We start from the raw sequence: 20,550 nt of genomic DNA on the forward strand, positions 1-20,550 counted from the left end.
TCCAGCTGACGGAGAAGAAGACAGAGTCAGCGGACGAAGCCCACATCACGCACACACACACACACACACACACAGTCACAATCACACACATCACACATGACTGCATAACGGAACAGTCCAAACAACGCAGGAAGTTCACGGCCATGAGGTCACATGGACACACCTCTGACACGTCTCTGAGGGATTTACAACACGCTGCCACGCATAACTGGTTTCAACTGGAATTCTTTGAAAGTTTTTTTCTTTTCCTTTTTTTACACACACCCTTTTCTATTGACAGAGTCAGACAGTACCACTGACTGACTGCTTGTTTTAAATAATATATATATATACTTTTCAGGAGTAAGAAATGTTATTTCAAGCAAATGAAACAACAGACAGTTTGAACTGTTGAGGTTGTTGTTGACAGTGCAGTAGATCGGAGACATTCAGGGCACCGGCGGATGTGTTGTCCAGATGGACTGTTGCTGTGTAAACAAATAACCCTTGTCTCACAATGTGGAATTGATTTCACACTCACGACAAACTTGCACACAGAGAATGAGGCCGAGGACTTTGACTGTCAAATATTGACATGAATGAAGTCACTTCTTGCATCGCATTGTATACTAGACCGGTGGTTCCCAAAGTGGGGTCCTGGGAACCCCAGGGGTCCTTGAGGGAGTTCCAGGGGGTCCCCAGCTAAATGGTACTTTGTAACCAAATGGACCCTTATGGGTCTGTACAAAGGGAACCAAATGGACTTGTTGGGGTCAAATGGACCCTTCCCAGTGTCCATATATGGAGCTGGCCTGTTCTGACATCATTCTGACGTTTGCATATACTCCATATTGCATGCCTGACAAAGAACTCCATATATGGGCATAAAAGGGACACAGACATAATATCTGGGTGGGGCATGCATTTCCAACGTGCATCGTTCCAAGTAAGCCAGTGCCCCACGGGCACCGCTGTAGAGGCCCCACGGGCACCGCTCTAGTATCACATAAATTCAGTTGTCATCCTACATGTCATCGTGAAAAGATGAGTTTAAAAAAACATTGTATCATGGTTAAAAGCTAATAACATAAGTTGGCAAATTAATTCATGAAGTATATTAATTATTTATTGGATGATGTACGACGACAAGAGCGCCCCTCACTTCACACGGGTGTGATTCTTTTACTCATATGTGTTTCAGCAGAAAGACTGAACTTCAAGGATGGAGGAAGGATATGAACTTGACCTGACGTACATCACTGAGCGTATCATCGCCGTGTCCTTCCCCCGTGCGTGCTCGGAGGAGATCTACCTGCACAACCTGAAGGATGTCACGCGGATGCTCAAGTCCAAACACGCAGACAACTACCTGGTCAGTGCTCGTCTGATATCGCCCTTAAAGCCACATGGCGGGACATGGCAGATTGAGGTAGTTAAAGTGCAATCAGTATTGATGACCACCACAATGATAGGCTTCCAAAGAACGTCGATCGAACCATGATCCCCTGTCCCCTCATTCTACATGATGGATGTAAGCACATTGGCGCTTAACAAACGCCTGTGGTCTCCGAGGCTAATTGGCACTTGACCTCTGACTATTTGGCAGTGTTGATTTCGTCAACTAAAACTATGACGAAAAATGTCGACTAGCTTTTTTTCACCAACGGAAACTAAATGAAAACTAAGCTGTGATGACTAAAACTAGGACTATAATATAGTCAATATTATTGACAATTTCGTCAACAAATTAAAAACTAGACTAAAATGTTAGGGAGGGACTAGTGGAGACGGGGTCCAGAAGTACTAAGACAAGGCATTTGGTTGCACTCGGGTGCTGCTCTCTGAAAAATAATTGCAGATGTACAAGCTCACAACGCGTGACCTGGACACTGTACTCTTTGGTCTGGTTGAGGGGTTTGAAGCAGATGTCACCAGGGGTGTAGGTGAAGGGGCATGAGAAGATGCCTGGTGTCCAGGTCATGGGTTGCAACTTGCAACTTGCAACTGCAACGCGTTGTGAGCTTGTAGATCGCCTTTTTTCAGCATTCAACCAAGTGTAAAATATGCCATTACGACGCCATCATGGCACCGCCCAAAATACATTTTAGTCGATTAAATCAATTGTACTAGGTTTTTTATTATCAATCATTAGTGATCAGAATGTCTAACTGTTACCGTGTTGTATTTCTTCTTTAGATTATCAATCTGTCAGAGAAAAGACATGATCTCACCAGAATGAACCCCAAGGTAAGTCTGAAATGAACCGATGGATGAGTGAATCAGGACAAAGTCCACACAAATCAATACATTTCATCCAAATATCCCACGTCACACCCATCTATCCCCTTACAGTGTTCAATAATGGTCAATAGTATTTGACCAATCCTAGATAACGTCACGGTATCAGGCATCATGTTTGATGGACATAGGACTCGTCGTAAATGCATACGAGAGTCATTAGTCTTTTTTTCTCTTGCTGTGTTTGTAGACCTTGGACACTGGCTGGCCTGACCTACACGCTCCTCCGCTGGATAAGATCTGCACTATCTGTAAGGCCATGGAGAGCTGGCTCAATGCTGATCCTCTACATGTGGCGGTCATTCACTGCAGGGTGAGCATCTTCTGCAGGTTTCACCAAGCTCTGTGTGTAAAGCAGAGCCTATAGAGCGTCGCAGTCCCACCCCCTTTCATGACGACGCCAGGCCCAGGAAATGATTCCCAATGCAATTTTCCCGTAGACATTTCAAAAGGTATTTATTTAAAGATGGTTACGCTGCGGACAAAGCCTACTCGAGTCGTGACAACTCATGACAACAAACACAATATTTTGGACCAAACAAATAATTACAAAGAAGAAAAACAACAAAAAAGTGTTGTAACCTGCAGTTTTTTTCTTCTTTCTAATTATTTGTTCGGCCCAAATAATTGTGTTTGTTGTCATGATTTGTCACGACGAGAGTTGGCTTTGTCCGCGGCGTAAACATCTTTAAATAAATACTTTTTGAAATGTCTATGAGGAAAATGAACGGAGAATCATTTCCTGGGCCCTGGTAGGGGGCGGGATTGCGACGCTCTATTACCCCTATTATAAAATTGTAAAATATTTTTTATTTATGTCCACTATGTTTTTTATATATGGCAACTACAGTCCTCTCCTCTCCCGTCTCGTTTTTAGGGTGGCAAAGGTAGAATCGGTGTGGTCATCTCATCCTTCGTGCATTTCACGGATGTTTCTGCCAGGTAATTGACGCCATGTCCCATATTCTTCTTCTCGGCCTCGTCAGAATGACTTGGATCTAATGAGGATTTACGAGCAGTTTGTCCTGCTCAAGTGTTTGCAGCCAAGCGTATCAACAGAGATCCGCAGCATTTTTTGAGAGGACACATCGCGTCGACCGCAAGCTATCTCATTACTCAACCACTACTGAACCGTTTGTCACTTTTAATTCAGGGTCACAGTGAGTCAGAAAGTGAGTCAAAGAAAAGCCCTTCCATCCAAAAATCAAAGGAAAACCACACAATTGAACTCATGAATCACCCCTTACAGAATTACACGAATCAGCCTAGATCCATTTTGTTTACAATAATAGCTCATGGGCGCCATGTTATTTCATTTGAAAGTACCTACAAAAATAAATCATTCATACAGAGTTAGTAGAGAATGTTGTGAATTTCCCAATCCCTAAAGTCAAGAATGGTGGTGAACATTAGACAAAGCCATTTAAAGGGAGTTTTTCTCTCTGCCTTGGTCTTATGTGCCTGTGTGTGCACACATACTGTATGCCCAATATGACGGGAACACACATCACACATGTGATAGACACACATTGGCCAAGGCTACCCATTTTGCACATTTAGCCCTGTGGTTCGTGTCCACGACCGAGGAAGGTTAAACACAGGGTTCAGGGTCACGGCAGGTAAGGCGAGACAAAAAGATGGGAGTAGATAAAGAGGTAGAGGAAGAGATAGACGAAACAAAAGAGACTGATTTACACTGGAATGGATGATAAAGAGAGAGAATGGAAGAGAGAAGAGAGAGAGGGGAGACCTCTGTTGAAAAGGCTGCAGCGGCTGTTGGTTTTAGTATTGTCGGAGTAGCAGCGCTGTGTACACACTCTGTCCTCCTCTCCCCCCTCTGTGTTTACTTAAGGTTGGCATTGTCTTCCTCTCTGCTGGAATCCCTTGTCTCTCCGCTTACTTTCCCTCCCGTTGCTTCCCTCGGCACACGTGTGTGCGGCGCGTGTGTGCGTGTCCTGCCATGTGTCTGAGTTTGCCCTAATATATGTTAGGGGTGTTATGCGCCGTTCAATTACAGAGGAGCCGAGCAGCCTCGTAATCTCCCCGTTGAGTCATAATTGCCACGGGTGCTTAATGCGTTTCTCCCTGGATCTCTCAAAGTGCTGATCAGGCGTTGGATCGCTTCGCCATGAGGAAGTACTACGATGACAAGGTGTCGGCCCTGATGACGCCTTCTCAGAAACGGTAAGACCCTAAACACGAGCACGCCCTTTTCACGTTAGCGCCACAGGGGAAAAGTACCACGGCGCAGCAAAATAAAGTCCCACGCTACTATTACCTACGTGTCGAATGACAAGAGTTCTGCTAATCTGTCCTCCATACCGTAGTTCCCTGGCCACCCATAACTCCACCTGAACCAATACCACGGACATTGCGTGTATTGGAGTCGTTTGCCTATTTTTCCACTGAAAAGGCCTCTAGTAGACCAGCCATTGTTGGTAATAGTGATGGGAATGGGATCCCATGGTAATCCTATCCCCTTGCATCACTGTGAATCACCATGACTCACACTGAGTGAGGGCTCTTTATGTACAATGACTGTGGGCCAGAGGGTCAAGCTGTTTCTTCACATTTCTTGTGACTGGAGTAATTTGGGAGCTAATGCATAGCAACACAATGTTAATTTAACTCTTGAAAGTACCCAACTAACTCTCAAGAGAGTTAGTTAGACCCTCACAGGTCTATTTTTGAGTTTAAGCCCCATTTTATACTTTGTCACACGATGCCGTCATGCGGCAACAAGAATCGAACAATAGCCACAACGTTGTGATGCATTGTTCATATGTGAAAACTTTGAAACCTGTGTCCATAGACTCCATACCCATACAGTTTGATAAGCAGAATAAAACGTTCACAGTGCGCATCAGGGAAAGGAGCATTCTTTCTATTAAACGTTGTCAGTGCTGGCATCGGCAGCCCAGCATGTCGAGTGAAACTTGTCCGTGTTCTTGTCTCTCAGATACGTGTGGATTCTCAACAGTCTCCTGAGTGGATCGATGAAGATCAACGCCTCACCGCTGTTCCTCCATTGCATCATTCTCCATGGGATCCCCAACTTCGACGTCACTGGAGGTTAAACTCATATGTTGTTTACAAGTGTACAGTATATGGTGCTGCGACGGCACCAATGAAAATGCAATTACGGGCACCGCACAGAGTGTACACATCTAGACAAAACCACATGAGTAGCTAGCAATAAAAGAAATATAGGCTTATCTGCATTGCGTGATCGCGAGGCTTTTGAAGATACCCCTCTCTCTCTCTCTCTCTCTCTCTCTCTCTCTCTCTCTCATACACACTCATGCACATATAAACAACACACAATCATAGTTACACACACACACACTATACAGACACTTGCATAAACAAAACTCCAGAGAAGAACTGCTTTGTGGTCTCAATAAACCCAAGCGAATCCACACCCATGTTTCCATATAAACGGTCTCTTTTGCTCATTTCAACTGAGGCAGCAAAGGGCTTTCTCACAACAGAAGCTAATCACCTGTCTGTGAACAGTATCATGTGAGAAGCCACACACACACACACACACACACACACACACACACACACACACACACAGACATCTTGTGTACATGAGAGGCCGGCTGAGGACAAAAAGTCCCTTGAGAAAGTCCGCAACATAACATGATAATGTTGGCTCGTGTTTCACTTTACTATACTATCTTCTGTAGTGTCATATCCACAAAGGGCTGAGATGACAGATTGATAGGTCTCTGATGGTAAAGAGTTTCATGAACTTCTTCAGTGCATGTAAACATTGTAGAATGATGTAACAAAGACTCAATCGACAAAAACACAACTTAATACCTTAAAGGACAACTTTCGTTTTTTCAACCAAGGTTCATGTTCATGTTTTTGGTTATTAGAGAAAGTAAAAGATGAGTGTTATTTCTTTTTTCATTTGCTGCTTTCTTTTTTTTCAGCCCCATGCTTTCTAGCATGGGGCTAAATATGTATTTTTTTTACAAAATGTTATGGCGATTTCTTTTTTTATTATTTACTATGTGATCTTTTGTGGCCAGATGTAATTTCTTGGGGTCTAGTAGGACTATAGTAGATAATAAAAAAAGAAATCGCCATAATATTTTGTAAATAAAGGTGTATTTAGCCCCATGTTCGAATGCCCCCGCCCCCCTGTCAGAAATAGCTAAAATCTCTAAAACAAAAGAAAGCAGCAAATTAAACACTCATCTTTTACTTTCTCTAATAACAACCTAAAACATGAACCTTGGTTGAAAAAAACTAAAGTTGTCCTTTAAACCGTAAGCAGTATGAGGCATAGAGGCCATACTCCCCAAAGGGAAGTTGTTAGGCTGGACGGGTTTTGCAATATGTTGTTTACTTGTTTTTAAAGTTGTGCAATGTTGTTTTAAAGCCGTGCAATACCAGTGTGTTGTTTTAAAGGTTTTCTTTACACAGTATTAATACTAGTATGTGGTTGACTGTGTCACATCACATAGCTGTTAAGAAGCCCGCCAGAACCGTAGATCATGTAGATAAGCTTTAGTCTGGCCGTCCGCCAAAACCGTGTCTTTATATTCTTTAATCCATGTTTTGATCGGATCAAATCGATATTGGTCTCCCGTTAGCATTCCAGTGTAAAGTGTGACACTGGAAGGCGCCATCTTAAGATGCGCACCCATCCACGTGCGGCCTATGTGCTGCTTTCAATGGCCTTAATCTGCAAATCGACGCAATGAATGTCGTTTCTGGTGAAAACATTGATACTTGCAGTGACTGATACTTGCAGTCGGGTTTTTTCTGCATCCAGCAAGAGAACAACAACCGGTCAAGACACCACACACACCATTACATCATCGTGAGTCTTCGTGACATCCGCTTACGGATATTTGGCTCTTCAAAATAAGGGTTGAAGGGGGAAAAACCATGGCAATACTCGATAAATAAATACATTAATCCTGGGGGGAGATTGTGTTAAATGCAGCAACACTAAGCGCTGGACAATAAAGAATATTATATTATATCGTATTGTACCATAATCGTATCCTAACAAAAGTAACATGAGGATTATACTCTCCCTTTCAATCCAACAGTATGTCGCCCATACCTCAAAGTCTACCAGGGAATGCAGCCAGTGTATTCATCAGGAGTTTAGTAAGTATAAAAAATAAAATAAAACACACACACACACACGTGACAAGTGACATTCATCAGCTTTGACATTACTTTGACAGCAATTGGCTGTTCTGTGTGAGTGATGACTGTGTTATCTGAACCACGGCGAGTGATCACGGCAGTGCAGAGATAACCCCCCTGGTTTGGTTTCCTGTTCTGTTGCAGTCATATTGGTCCAGGCCACAGAGACAGGCTCTGCATCAGCCTGGAACCGGCACAGCTGCTGAAAGGGGACATCATGGTAGGAAAACATTCAGTCTTATTCATTGTGACCAACCCCCATGAGAATTAATACAACATCTCCAAGCAGCAACGCCCCGATAGTCAATTATTATTAATACATTCCCCGTAGGTGAAATGCTACCACAAGAGTGACGTGACGTCGGAGCGCGAGGTGGTTTTCCGGCTGCAGTTCCACACGGGAGCAGTGCAGGGCTACAACCTCATGTTCGAGAAGGAGGACATGGAGAGCGCGAACAAAGGTATAGACCCCGGGAAGAAACCCCCGGGAAACAACAGGTCTCAACGCGCCGCTGCAGCCTTTTTACTGCAGCGTGTCGTCTAGCCCCGCGCTTAGCATAGCGAAGGGCTCTCACAGTCTGGACCTCGTTATAGGTTTTGGCACTTTGAGAGCCCCCCCCCCCCCCCCACCCCACCCCTTGATGTGTAATGTATAACGATGCACTGGGGAGGGAATCTCAGTGTGCAGTAAACCACGTACATCTTTAATATCTCACTCATGGCATTCCTGTGTGTTGACATTCCCTAGATCGCAGATTTCCGGACTATGGGAAAGTGGAGCTGGTCTTCTCGGAGGGCCCGGAGAAAATCCCAGGTATTTTTCCTTTTTTAAATGGTTCCCCCCCTCTCTTTCCCCAAAAAGTGACCATTGGACGGATAAAGTGAAAACCAGATGCGCGGCCAGCATTATTCCTTCGTATCTCTGCTCTCTTCTCTTACCCCCCCCCCCACACACACACACCATCCCCAACCCCCACCCTGACCCCCTGCTGTGAGGAGGATGTGGAATGCTGCAGACGGGAAATGTAGTGTGAAGTGTGTGCTGACAGAAGAGGTAAAGCAGCACAGCATGTGCTGCCTCTGAGCCCCACAGGAGGGAGACTGTGTGTGTGTGTGTGTGTGTGTGTGTGTGTGTGTGTGTGTGTGTGTGTGTGTGTGTGTGTGTGTGTGTGTGTGTGTGTGTGTGTGTGTGTGTGTGTGTGTGTGTGTGTGTGTGTGTGTGTGTGTGTGTGTGTGTGTGTGTGTGTGTGTGTGTGTGTGTGTGTGTGTGTGTGTGTGTGTGAGAGAGAGAGAGAGGGGGCATACACTTTACTATTTAGGCATTTTATCAGATGCTTAACTCTATTCCAGACCAACTTACAAAGTTGGCATAGTTAACCTTTTAAAGTTAAACCCATTATTACCACATTGACAGGCATCCCCCAAGGGTCTATACTTGGTCCCCTCCCCCTTTCCCTCTATGCCAAATGTCTTTAGCTGATCTACAAGCTCACAACATGTCGCACCGCGATGCATTATGAGCTTGTACATTATGTGTGGCTTACCTAAAATGTTACTTTCCTTTAACTCACAGTTATAAATATGAATCTGACACAACATTGTCCCCAGAGCAGTGCGCATAATTCCAACCAAAATATCCCAATACTCATTCTAAAGTAATTAGCCAATAAATCAAAGCCTCTTTTGTGGTGCGATTGTCATCTCCACAGAGGGTAAATACATCAAGTTGCGTACTTCGTGGGGTAGTTTTGTTCTTATTGGTAAAGATTATTAATGTCCATTTAAAGACAGGCCTGCTGCTTGCCTTGCGTTGCCAAAATAGTTAACCTATAAAGTGCTTCATAATAACAATGTTGGTGAGAGAGATTCCCGACTAATTTTGCATGCACATATCATCAACTACACAATGTACAGAGGTCTTGCCTCTACAAGGAAACAAAAGTCAATGTCATAAGAGAACGTGAAACTTGATGATTTATGCATGTAAAAAGCAAGGATTTTGTTTTCCCATAAACATTCCTTGCCACGCCAACATTGTTTTTATGAAGCTGTTTTGTTCATAGAGGTGAAACATTAATAAAGATCATCATGTCCTTTTAGCCAAAGGGGACAACAACTCCAGACGGTCCCTCCCACACGCACACAACACTAGCCAAAACAAGCACATCAACATGGGAGCATAGTGAAAGTGGATACTTCTAGCTCCACGGCACACATGGCGTGGCTGTGCAATGACTTAAATGTCAAATAGATTACGTTCGAATAGCAACCTGTTGAACAAATTTGAATATTTTATTGGAATGATACGAAAAGTATATATTTTTATTTACTATATCAATACTTTTCAATAGATAGGCAAAGTCTATACCCAAAAATATAGCATTTTTCCATGTTCAACCTGTGTCTGTGGTTAAAGGCGAACATTAAAAAAAACTAGAGAAGTGTGTGGTTGCCTAGAGACGAGGCAGCCAATCAGGACCATAGGTCTCTACTACAGAAAGGGGGCGTGAATGCACCGGCAAGAGAACATTGACCAGAACATTGAGCAGCTGGTAAAATCCTTTTCTCTCCACAAATGTTCAGTGAAAATAGACGATCTACAAGCTTGCGGCGCGTCAGAAAGCAATGTGTCGTGAGCTTGCAGATTGGCTCTACGATTACAGGTGTGCCTTGAGATTTTGACTTGCCCGTTGGTGTGTCACAGTTTGGAACTGCCGATCTAACACTTACACGTGTGCGCTTTGGGTTTGTTGCAGGTGCAGAGAGGTGGCAGAATGGAGCCGATGTGATAGTGGACTATAACACAGCTGATCCTCTGACCCGATGGGATTCCTATCAGAACATCTGTGATGGGGAAGGTACAGCCAGGCTATATTATATAATGCTGTGTTGTTCACCGCATTACTCACAATGTATCTATAACACGGTGTGCCTCATTGACCCTGCTCATGCGGCGGCCTTGTTGCTCTCATGTCCTACTCATGGGTTAGAAAGTGTGACACAGAGAGGAAGGCAGGTCCGTCGGGTGCATGGGCATATAGCCATAGGCACTGGAGTTGTTTGGTCTGTCTCTGTTTGTGTCACTCTGTATCTCCTTCCGTCTCTGTGTCGCTGCGTTGTCTCTCTTTCGCACACACACACACACACACACACACACACACACACACACATACACACATTAACCACTTAAGCCCTATTTTATGCCCTGTTTTATGCTTTTGTCGTATGATGGTGTCCTCAAATAGCCGATCTGCAAGCTCACAATGCTTCATGATGCATGATTGGCCCTTTGAAAATCCGGCCACCGGGTTAAAAGCAGTTTAAAGGACTGTGGTTTTGTCACCTACTTTGGTCAACTTGCCTCCGTGCATCCATAGCATGACGACAGTAGCAAGCACATGCTTTGGCCTACTTCATTATGTTATATTTTTAGTCCAAGAAGACTTGTTCATTTCTCGTAATGGAGACTTGTGCTCTCAGGGAGGAGAGTATGGTGATTTGTCAAGTGAAGCTCCTCCCGCAGGATCGTCGTGGCAAGGACAGCCATTTCCAACTTTTTTCTGTGTTGGATTAAACGACAGTGCTGGTGCATGGTGAAAGATAGTCAGAGAGAGAGAGAGAGAGGGATAAAGAGAGAAAGAAAGGGGAAGAGTTAGTCTGTGGGCCCAGGCCGTAGCGTAACGGTCTGGGCACCGGACTGGTGATCCAGTCGCGGTGTGCCGCAGGTTCGACTCCCGAACCCGACACGGCCTTTACCGCATGTCATCCCCCATCTCTCTCCCGTTTCCTGTCAGCCTACTATCTGTCCCTTAAAAAAATCAATAAAAAAAAGGCGTAAGCCGCAAAGAGAGAGAGAGAGAGAGTGGGTAGTCCCCTAGATATTTTGTTTTGTTGTTGTATGTAATGAATGGCCTTGCATTAAACAACACACACTCACTCATTCACTCACTCACTCACTCACTCACTCACTCACTCACTCACTCACTCACTCACTCACTCACTCACTCACTCACTAAAGCCTGCACATAGACATGAACACACCAGCAGCAGACATGGCACACATTCACACACTGTCTTTACACACAGTCAGTCACCCCGTCTGTCAGGGCGTCCCATCCTGGTCGCGGTCGCTGCGCTCCCAAATCTCTCCGCTCAGCCACGGAATTCACAACAACCTCCCAGAATAGCGCTGCGTGGTGGTGACATTAAAACACAGATCCACCCATTCCCAGTGTTCACTGAGCGCTTTTATGACTCCGGTTCACAAAACGCATCATGAAAATGAGCCGCTTGCCTTTTTCATTTTTAATTGCCCGAGACGAGTATTATAGAGTTTATTGCACATTTATAGACGCGATGCTGAAAGAAACTGAAAACATACTGAGATTAAGAATGAGTCCATCAAAGGAACCCAACCAACGGCATGGATGATAAAAGAACAACTCTTATTTGTTCAACTCAACTCAACGCATTTTTAAACAATATGTTTATTGGTTTTCCTTTTTACGCAAACTTACAGGACATGACAACAGACATATACTGTATATATACTCAAACTTTGGACATATTTTACCCAGAAGCGAAAAACTAAACTAAACAAAAAAACTAAACAACAGAAAATGACCAGACACTTAACAGAAGTCAATAAAAATAAACTAAAGAATAAAGAAATGAGAGTGAAAATAACTCTGCAAGAGAAAATGCAGCAGTGTCCGAAAGAGTTCATGAAATCACTACAGTTTATGAGTTATTTCCATTATCATTACAGAGCATATTTAACACAACGTTTATTAAGAGTTGGGTAAAAGGCCCCCAGACTCCATTCAAAATATAGGTTATCCTTTCCATAACACAACAACTACTCTTTTCCCTGAGCCATTGGCTCACTGCGTGGTCTTTTGAGTGTTTTTCCATGATCGAGCAATTGTGCGCTTTGCTCGGGGTAACCGTGCGACTGATCAGCAACGAACCATCCGGAAGTCCACTGAATTGTCTCGTGCATTTATGTGGAATATTTACAGTGTTGTTTTCTCGTGTAAACACTAGATTTCAGAGGGGAAGACTTGGAGCTCTGCTGGAATTCTACATCTACTTACCAGTCCCCTGTTCAGCCCCAGTGTCCCTCTGTGGAGCTGTCACTCAGTGGTCGCCTCAAAGGGGCGGAAGTCTAAACACAACTTGCCACTGCAGTGCTAAAGGCTGTGAAAAGACAACTTCATTTACTTCAGCAGCATCAGTCAGTCACCAGTGTGTGTGACTATATCCCCGTGTGGGAATGTTGCGTTGATTCCTAATCTTGACTTTAGACCTATTGATTGTGGCTAAAAGGTAAAGGGACATGTCAACTTCACAATCTGAAACTGGGGGCGAATATTCAGTGAAAATAGACGATCTACAAGCTCACAATAAGATCGGGTGCATAGGGAAGTATAGAGCTGTAGTCTGAAAACCCACCTCTTCAGACTCAGCCTGTAGCACTTGCCCTAGCCTCGACGACCTTACAGGGGTATGCGTAGGCTCAACTTATGTAACTTAGATAGCATTTTATGTAGACATATAGTTTCATTATATAGATATTCCACGTCAAGTGACGTTTTATTTATGGCTTTTTATAGGGATTATTTTTATAGGGATTTTTATAGGGATATTCAGCTGACAGGAAATGGAGAGAGAGATTGGGGGGGGGGGGGGGTTGACACACAGTAAAGACCGTCTGGATCGGGAGTCGAACCCGCGGTACACTGCCAGGCTGGGCTGCCTGGACCGCTGAGCCACAGCCCAGGCCATGATGACAATTTGTATGTATTTGATTACGTATAGTATTATTAAGTTTTTTTGTTCTTGATTACTGTAAGTCGCTCTGGATCAAGAGTGTCTGCTAAATTGTATTATCGTAGAGCCCTGGTGGGACCCCAGCCAACCACGTACAGTACATAGGGTTTGAAGTGGTTAAAGGCTTTCCATGTGAAAAAGAACACATAATGGGGCCGTCGGTGAAGCATGGCCATGTCACGTCTCAATGAAGTGACCCCTCTCTCTAGACTCTATTCATTTATGCTCATTGGCTGGCGGAATGAAACGGCTTTCTGCCTCAACGGTGCATTTGGCTGTGCTTCCAGTGACTCATAGCGGACCCTGCGTATCGCAGGCCAGTTGGATTAATGAGGAATGTCCCCCAGGGGGGCCGTGTCTGCTGTACAGCGGAAGCACACACAGAAGCCATGGGCTGAGGAAAGCATGGATGATCATTAAGCTTGTGACTCACAGTTCTGGCATACAAGAAAAAAAACTGTTTGGATTGTGCCGTCCGTCCTCCATGCTGCGGTATTGGGAGGAGGTTTTTGGGGCATTCACTAATCCGAAAACTGTGAAAGGTTGTTTGATGAAGGCTATATTTAAACGGTGTGTTTTTTTGTGGGTGATTTATTTGGCCATTGGTTAAGACAATTTAATTTAATTGTGCTGGATGAGCCCAGTTTTTTTGTACTTTGTTGTATGGCCGCTGCTCACAGAAAATAACCGATTTTCAGCTAAAGCAACCGTACAACAAACAAAGCATAAATTAGACTTTTAACCATCCTCTGGGCAACAAAAACTGCTGAAACAATTGTTGGAACCCCGTCATTGATGTTAGTGCACTGCACATCTGTTTCCATGCTGGAGTTGTGCACGAGGTTGGCAGGCATGTAATTTCATGATATGAGAGAGAGAGAGAGAGAGAGAGAGAGAGAGGGAGAGAGAACCTGGTCGACCGCGTTTCATAAAAATGGCCCAGAGCTACAAGTAGAAGGCAGAATCGCTCTAATTAAAAAGTGTCTTTACAGTGTGAAAGAGTCTGGAGTAGAGGAATGTTGTTTTCATCCTCTGATCCTCTCTTGGCCTTTCATTCGCTCTTGTTTCCCTCTTTCCATCCCCTGACAGGGTAGTCCCCTGATGCACTGCAAGAGGTCAGGTTACAGGGCTGCTGTGGGGCCCGCCCCCCAGCCCTAAGCCACACCCCACTTGTTTACATTCCTCTGCCCATATTTGGAGAACTCGAGCCCCCCCCCCCCCTCCCCCCCACACACCCAGCCTTGTGAGGAGTGCAAACATTCTCACCTTCTTAGTGCTGGGAGAGAGAGTAAGCAGGGTCAATTCATGCAAACTATTTCAGATTGACTTGACCCGGTCCCTGACTGGGGCTGGCTAAAAGCCACATGGCACTTCACCTCCTTATGTGACTGCACATCTCCTCCTCATCTCTTGTTTTTCTGAAGACTACTTGTCTTGTGGACTTACCTGCTGGCAGGGAAGACGAAGGTAAGGGCTATAATGGCTGGCTGCAATTTCTTTCTTCAAGGAGACAGTCAGGGGGGGCCGGGTAGGGGGAAACAAGTGAGGGGGAGGGGAGAGAACTGATAGAGGCGGGAGGTTGAGAGAGGATTGGAGAGAGAGAGAGAGAGAGACAGAGAGGAAAAGAAGGCTGTAGAGAAGAGGAGACATCTGTCTCAAGAAGTGTTAGCACCTTGCCAGGAGGAATGTTGTAAGAGGGATTTGTTGGAATACTCCTGGGGGATCTGTCCTTCGAGGGTCACACTCGGTGGGGCCCCCCGCGAGCCAGAGCTGTACACGGGCCGGATGTGTGTTTCCCCAGCTAACAGCGTGCTGCTGTGAGAGAGCAAGGGGGAAACCGTCGGCTGCCATAGGAGGAGGAGGAGGGAGTTTTTTTTATCATGCGTGTCTGGTATTCGGATCCTCCAGTCATGGTTTGACTGAAAGGCAAGTACTTAGCGTGGAATCACTGGGGTCATGTTCCAGCTCTCTTTTGTCCAGCAGGCACAGGGAGAATGACAGTGGAAGCAACAGCATTTCTTAACTCAAGCCTGAGTTATACTTTGGTTGCACTTGGTAGCAGATCTACAAGCTCACAGTGCATTGCAGTATTGCACATTGTGAGCTTTGTAGATCTGCTGTCTTTGGTGCGCAACACCCAACCATTGTATAAATCAATTGGCAAAGCTCTTTGCTTGCACTTTGAGTGCAAGCAAAGAGTGCCCCTATTCAGTGCCTCTATTAGTCTATTTTGTGTAAGTAGATCTATTGTTTTTGACCCAATCTTTATAGAATCCCCGTGCAGTGATTGATTGCACACGGTACGCTGAACCTCACCGACCTGCACAACATATTTATTTGTTTTATGATCTTGCCTCGGGGGGGGATTAAGGACGTTGTTTAGACATATGCTGGAGGTCAAGGGGGCGATGGAGGGAGCACACTAGCACAGGGTGGCATATTGGCAGCAGGGTGAGGAATGCAGAGGTCAAATGCTGGAAGATCAATGGCCCTCTGACTCTCAGAATGGCATACGCATGGCTGTCTTTCTGACTTATGTAACCTGAACATGACGCGCACCATTTGTCTGCTGCACAACAAGCAACCAGCACCTTGCCAGGTGGGACAGATGGAGCGAGAGGGGCTCAGGGCAAAATGCCCAGTTTGAAGTGAAATATTATCCATTTTCTCACTCTCAGGGTTACATTTTGCTGTGTTGGGAAGGTTCTGTGCTTTGGTTTTGGCTTGTGTGTGTAATGTGTATCATCATCATCGCAAAGAATGACCATGCTTTTGTAGGTACTGCGGTACACATTTAGATCACACACTGCATCAGTGGCGGCATCGCTGACATACTTTCCTCCTCATTTTACCGCAATTAGTAACGAGGTAGATAATGTTATCTCTGTTACTTCACATCTAATCTGAAATGTCTGTCACTATGTTGTTAGTCTGTCAGCAGTTGAAGTGTGTGTGTGGTGTGGAGTGTGCGTGCGTGTTTTATTGTCTAGTTTCTGTGTATTAATTCCGAGTGACTTGTCTGTAAATGACTGTGTTGCCGTCCTGTTTGTGGGTTAACATACCTGTGTGTTTGAAACCATTAGATTGTAGTAAGTTGTGCAGTCAGTGTTTTGTTCGTGTATGTTTGTGAAAAGGTGTTTGTGTGTGTGTGTGTGTGTGTGTGTGTGTACTGTATGTATGTGTGTCCATACATACCGGCTGACTGTATGAAGCGCTGCATCTCTTGTCATTGCAGTGCCACATTCTCATGGTCTCACCACCCAGGACAAAGTCCCCACCACTGCCAGCAAGAGGAGCCCTAACGGAGGCGTGTCCACGCTGGGCCGAGGGGCGCGCACCACCTCCACCACCTCTAGTCCCGACCACAGCGACCACGCGCTCTCCGCCAGCAGCGACTCGGGCCTCTCCAGCACTTCTCTGTGGGCAGACAGACCGGCGGCGCCCGTCACCGCCGCCACCACCAACACCAACACCATCACCAGGCCCAGCCAGGGGCCCAGCCGCCAGGAGAAGGCCCAGCTCAAGCGCCTCCTGAGTGGCTTCGGCCTCGAGGACGCCTCCCTGGAGGAGATGGAGGATCAAGGCGGCGGCGGTGGCGGCGGCACCGTGCCGGGCGGCGTCCGGAGGTTAGTGCCCGCCCAGGTGCACGTCAACGGGGACCCCCGGCCCCGGGAGAGGGAGACGGACATCTTGGACGACGAGGTCATGACGGGTCACGACCTGCACAGCGTGGACAGCCTGGGGACGCTGTCGTCGTCCTGCCACAAGAGCAGCCAGAACTCCCTGCTGTCGGACGGCTTCGGGAGTCCCGGCGTGGAGGAGCAACAACAGCAGCAGCAACCGCCAAATCAGCACCAGCATCACCTCCCCCACCACCCCGCCCCGCCGGCCACCATGGAGGACTACGAGAGGGCCTACACCGAGGCTCGGAGGGGCTGCCTCGGCCCCCGGAGCAACTCCGTGGCCTCCTCCGCCCCCAGCAGCACTTCATTGCCCAAGCAGCAGGTGTACAGACAGGGCAGCTACTCCACGCACACCTGGGTCCGCCAGCAGCAGATGGTGGCCGCTCAACAGTTCGCCTACAATATGCCCGAGGAGGGCGACGACACGGAGCGGTACCGAGGGGGCAAGCAAGCGAGCAGCCCGCCCAAGCAGCCGGGCCTCCCCGCAGAGCCGCAGCGGCCCGCGCCCCGGGAGACCCCGGAGGCCCAGCGGAAGGCGCCGCCTCTCGGCGAGCAGCTGGCGACCAACAGCAACAACAACAACAAGCGGGACGAGGAGTTCAAATCTCTGACGGTGGACATCGACAACTCCATCGACCAGCTCAACCAGCTGATCATGGACCTGGATCCCACCTTCGTGCCGGTTCCGAGCCGCACCGGCTCCGTCAAGAGGAACGGCGGGTCGCACGTGAATGGTTCGGCCACCACATGCTCCAACGGCAATCACAGACTGAACGATAACAGTACCGCCGCCCTGCAAAACACACAGCAGCCAGGTAAGATAGACAGATAGACATCTGGGTGTGGTGGTGGTGGTGGTGGTGGTGGTGGTGGTCGTCCTGTATGGGAAGTGTAGTGTGTAAGGTTATGTGATGATAAGATGTGTGTGGTTTCAATGGAATTGGTGTGGTGTCATAGCTTGGTGGTAAGGTCTGATGACTGTGATTTGTGCCTTTGGCTACTAAACGTTGTAAAAAAAAGAAAATATAATTGTTTACTAATAACAGTGTTGGGCAAGTTACTTTGAAAGCGTAGCTTGTAAAGCTACAAGTAGCTCACCATGGCAGTAGCTTGATCAAGCTACATAGCTACCACCGGAGAGATGTAGCTTGTAAAGCTACAGCTACATGGAAAAAGTAGCTCAAAGTAGCTCAGCTACTTTTTATTTTTCAGCGTTAAATTGAGAATGTACATGCGGGAGACCCCTCCTCCCCTCTGGGAGACCCCTCCTCCCCTCTGGGAGACCCCTCCCACCCTGCTCCCCTCGGGGAGACCCCTCCTCCCCCTGCTCCCCTCTGGGAGACCCCTCCTCCCCCTGCTCCCCTCTGGGAGACCCCTCCTCACCCTGCTCCCCTCTGGGAGACCCCTCCTCACCCTGCTCCCCTCTGGGAGACCCCTCCTCCCCCTGCTCCCCTCTGGGAGACCCCTCCTCCCACCCTGCTCCCCTCTGGGAGACCCCTCCTCACCCTGCTCCCCTCTGGGAGACCCCCCCACCCTGCTCCCCTCTGGGAGACCCCTCCTCACCCTGCTCCCCTCTGGGAGACCCCCCCACCCTGCTCCCCTCTGGGAGACCCCTCCTCCCCCTGCTCCCCTCTGGGAGACCCCTCCTCCCACCCTGCTCCCCTCTGGGAGACCCCTCCTCCCCCTGCTCCCCTCTGGGAGACCCCTCCTCCCACCCTGCTCCCCTCTGGGAGACCCCTCCTCACCCTGCTCCCCTCTGGGAGACCCCCCCACCCTGCTCCCCTCTGGGAGACCCCCCCACCCTGCTCCCCTCTGGGAGACCCCTCCTCCCCCTGCTCCCCTCTGGGAGACCCCTCCTCCCCCTGCTCCCCTCTGGGAGACCCCTCCTCCCCTCTAGGAGACCCCTGCTCCCCCCTGGGAGACCCCTCCCACCCTGTGATACCAGGGCCAATCAGAGGCCAATTAGAGGCAGCTGTCAAGTGCTGATATGCCCTCAAAGCAATCAGAAAAAGGAACAGTCCTTGATTTTTCAAAGGGGGTTCTAGTACAAGAATTAACACAGCAACCAATGGTCAAAATTTATATATTTCTTTCATGTTATTGCCCAAAATTGTAGCTTGTAACTTCAGTAGCTAAGCTACAAAAAATGACCCAAAAGGTAGCTGAGCTACTTGACGAGGTACACAAATATGAATGTAGCTAAAATACCACAAGCTACAGCAAAATGTAGCTCAGCTACGTAGCTCAGCTACATGTAGCTTAATACTCCCCAACACTGACTAATAATAATAACACATTTCTGTAGTATTACATTTCAAACTAGGATCCGGTTCTTCTGTTTTTACCTCTGATGACTCACAGCATGTACTCTTCTCTTTCCTCTTAAACAAGTACAGAGTTAACTTCACCCAAAAGCACGCCTTGGCTCCGGCTTCCTCTCTCTCCCACCTGGCGTGGAGTGTTTAGTTGGGCTGAAATAGCAGGGTTGCTGCCAGGTTTTTCAGATGTTTTCACCATGATTCTGAGGGATAAGAGAGTGCCGTTGAGGCTTGTCTGTCTCCAGCTATCTGATTCGGGGGATAAGTGCAGAACATGAAGGGGAAGCGAGAGCAGCAGATGTCATCTGCCTTTCTGAACACGGCTCTCTTATTGCTTGATGCATTTAAGAAGAACACAGGACAGTATACTGCTGATGTGGGGATTATTTTTGTTTTTGTGTTATGTGGTATTTAATTTAACCACGTACATTTTGACCGGGGTCCCCCAGGGGTCTATACTTAAAGGGGCTGCAGCAGCTTCGGCTCAGGAGGTAGAGTGGCTGCTTGCGGAAACGAAAAGATTTCCAGTTCGATCCCGGGCCCCCCCCTGACCTGGAGTTGGTTGTCGAAGTGTCCTTGAACCCCCTAATATCCGCTTCGGATAAACGCTACATATAAATGACTTGGTCCCCTCCCTGAAAATAGCGGATTTACAAGCTCACGCGCGTTGCTGGCTTGTAGATATTTGGCACTTTTCGCTGAGTGTTCACCTGCTATGACATGCCCAGAATGGGGACTCTAGGGTTCGTGTGGTTTAGAAGAACACGGGGATACTGCTGATGTGGTGAATGTTTTTGTTATATCTGTATTTCATTATGGAACTGGTACATATTTTTGATATGCTTCCCATCGACATGCAGAAAAACATTTATTTATTTATTTCATTGGTGCGTTTTCACTTCATGTTATGCTCCCTCCTCCCTGCCCCTTTCATCTTTTTCTTTTCTTCTGCATTTGACATACATTTGGCATCCTCCAGAAAATTGTAGTTTTCCAAGACCATAAAATAATATTTCACTGATGCTTAAAGGCTGTTCTTTCTATCCAGTGTACGTAAATCTTCACCTGTAAGACATCACCGGGTAGAACACATTGTTGCCCTCTGATAAGTATTGCGCTCTTATTGGGAAGTGCAACAAGTTGTCACCAATGCTGTGAGTTCTGATTGTCTCATTGTGGTTTTTTTGATTTATCGTGCCATAACAGGCATATGACGGTTATCAGTAGCCTACCAAGTTATATCGACTTGTATCCGAATTAAA

General features: G+C 46.9%; 1 protein-coding gene across 3 annotated transcripts in view; it reads left to right on the forward strand.

Annotated features, from left to right (window-relative positions):
* tns3 (tensin 3) overlaps positions 1-20,550 on the forward strand; it is a 48,705-nt gene that overhangs the window by 8,121 nt on the left and 20,034 nt on the right. For 2 of the 3 annotated variants that reach the window (XM_083782917.1, XM_083782919.1), the window contains exons 2-13: positions 1,181-1,351; positions 2,176-2,226; positions 2,468-2,590; positions 3,155-3,219; positions 4,378-4,461; positions 5,237-5,349; positions 7,353-7,413; positions 7,600-7,675; positions 7,787-7,916; positions 8,204-8,269; positions 10,212-10,313; positions 16,523-17,785. In XM_083782917.1, the coding sequence (XP_083639043.1) occupies positions 1,202-1,351; positions 2,176-2,226; positions 2,468-2,590; positions 3,155-3,219; positions 4,378-4,461; positions 5,237-5,349; positions 7,353-7,413; positions 7,600-7,675; positions 7,787-7,916; positions 8,204-8,269; positions 10,212-10,313; positions 16,523-17,785 (2,284 nt within the window). In that variant the 5' untranslated portion in view covers positions 1,181-1,201. The remainder of the gene's footprint in view (positions 1-1,180; positions 1,352-2,175; positions 2,227-2,467; positions 2,591-3,154; positions 3,220-4,377; positions 4,462-5,236; positions 5,350-7,352; positions 7,414-7,599; positions 7,676-7,786; positions 7,917-8,203; positions 8,270-10,211; positions 10,314-16,522; positions 17,786-20,550) is intronic. The other variant, XM_083782918.1, reaches the window with a different exon arrangement.

This window comes from Protomyctophum parallelum (genome assembly GCF_964188405.1).
Source record: "Protomyctophum parallelum genome assembly, chromosome: 14".
NCBI lineage: Eukaryota > Metazoa > Chordata > Actinopteri > Myctophiformes > Myctophidae > Protomyctophum > Protomyctophum parallelum.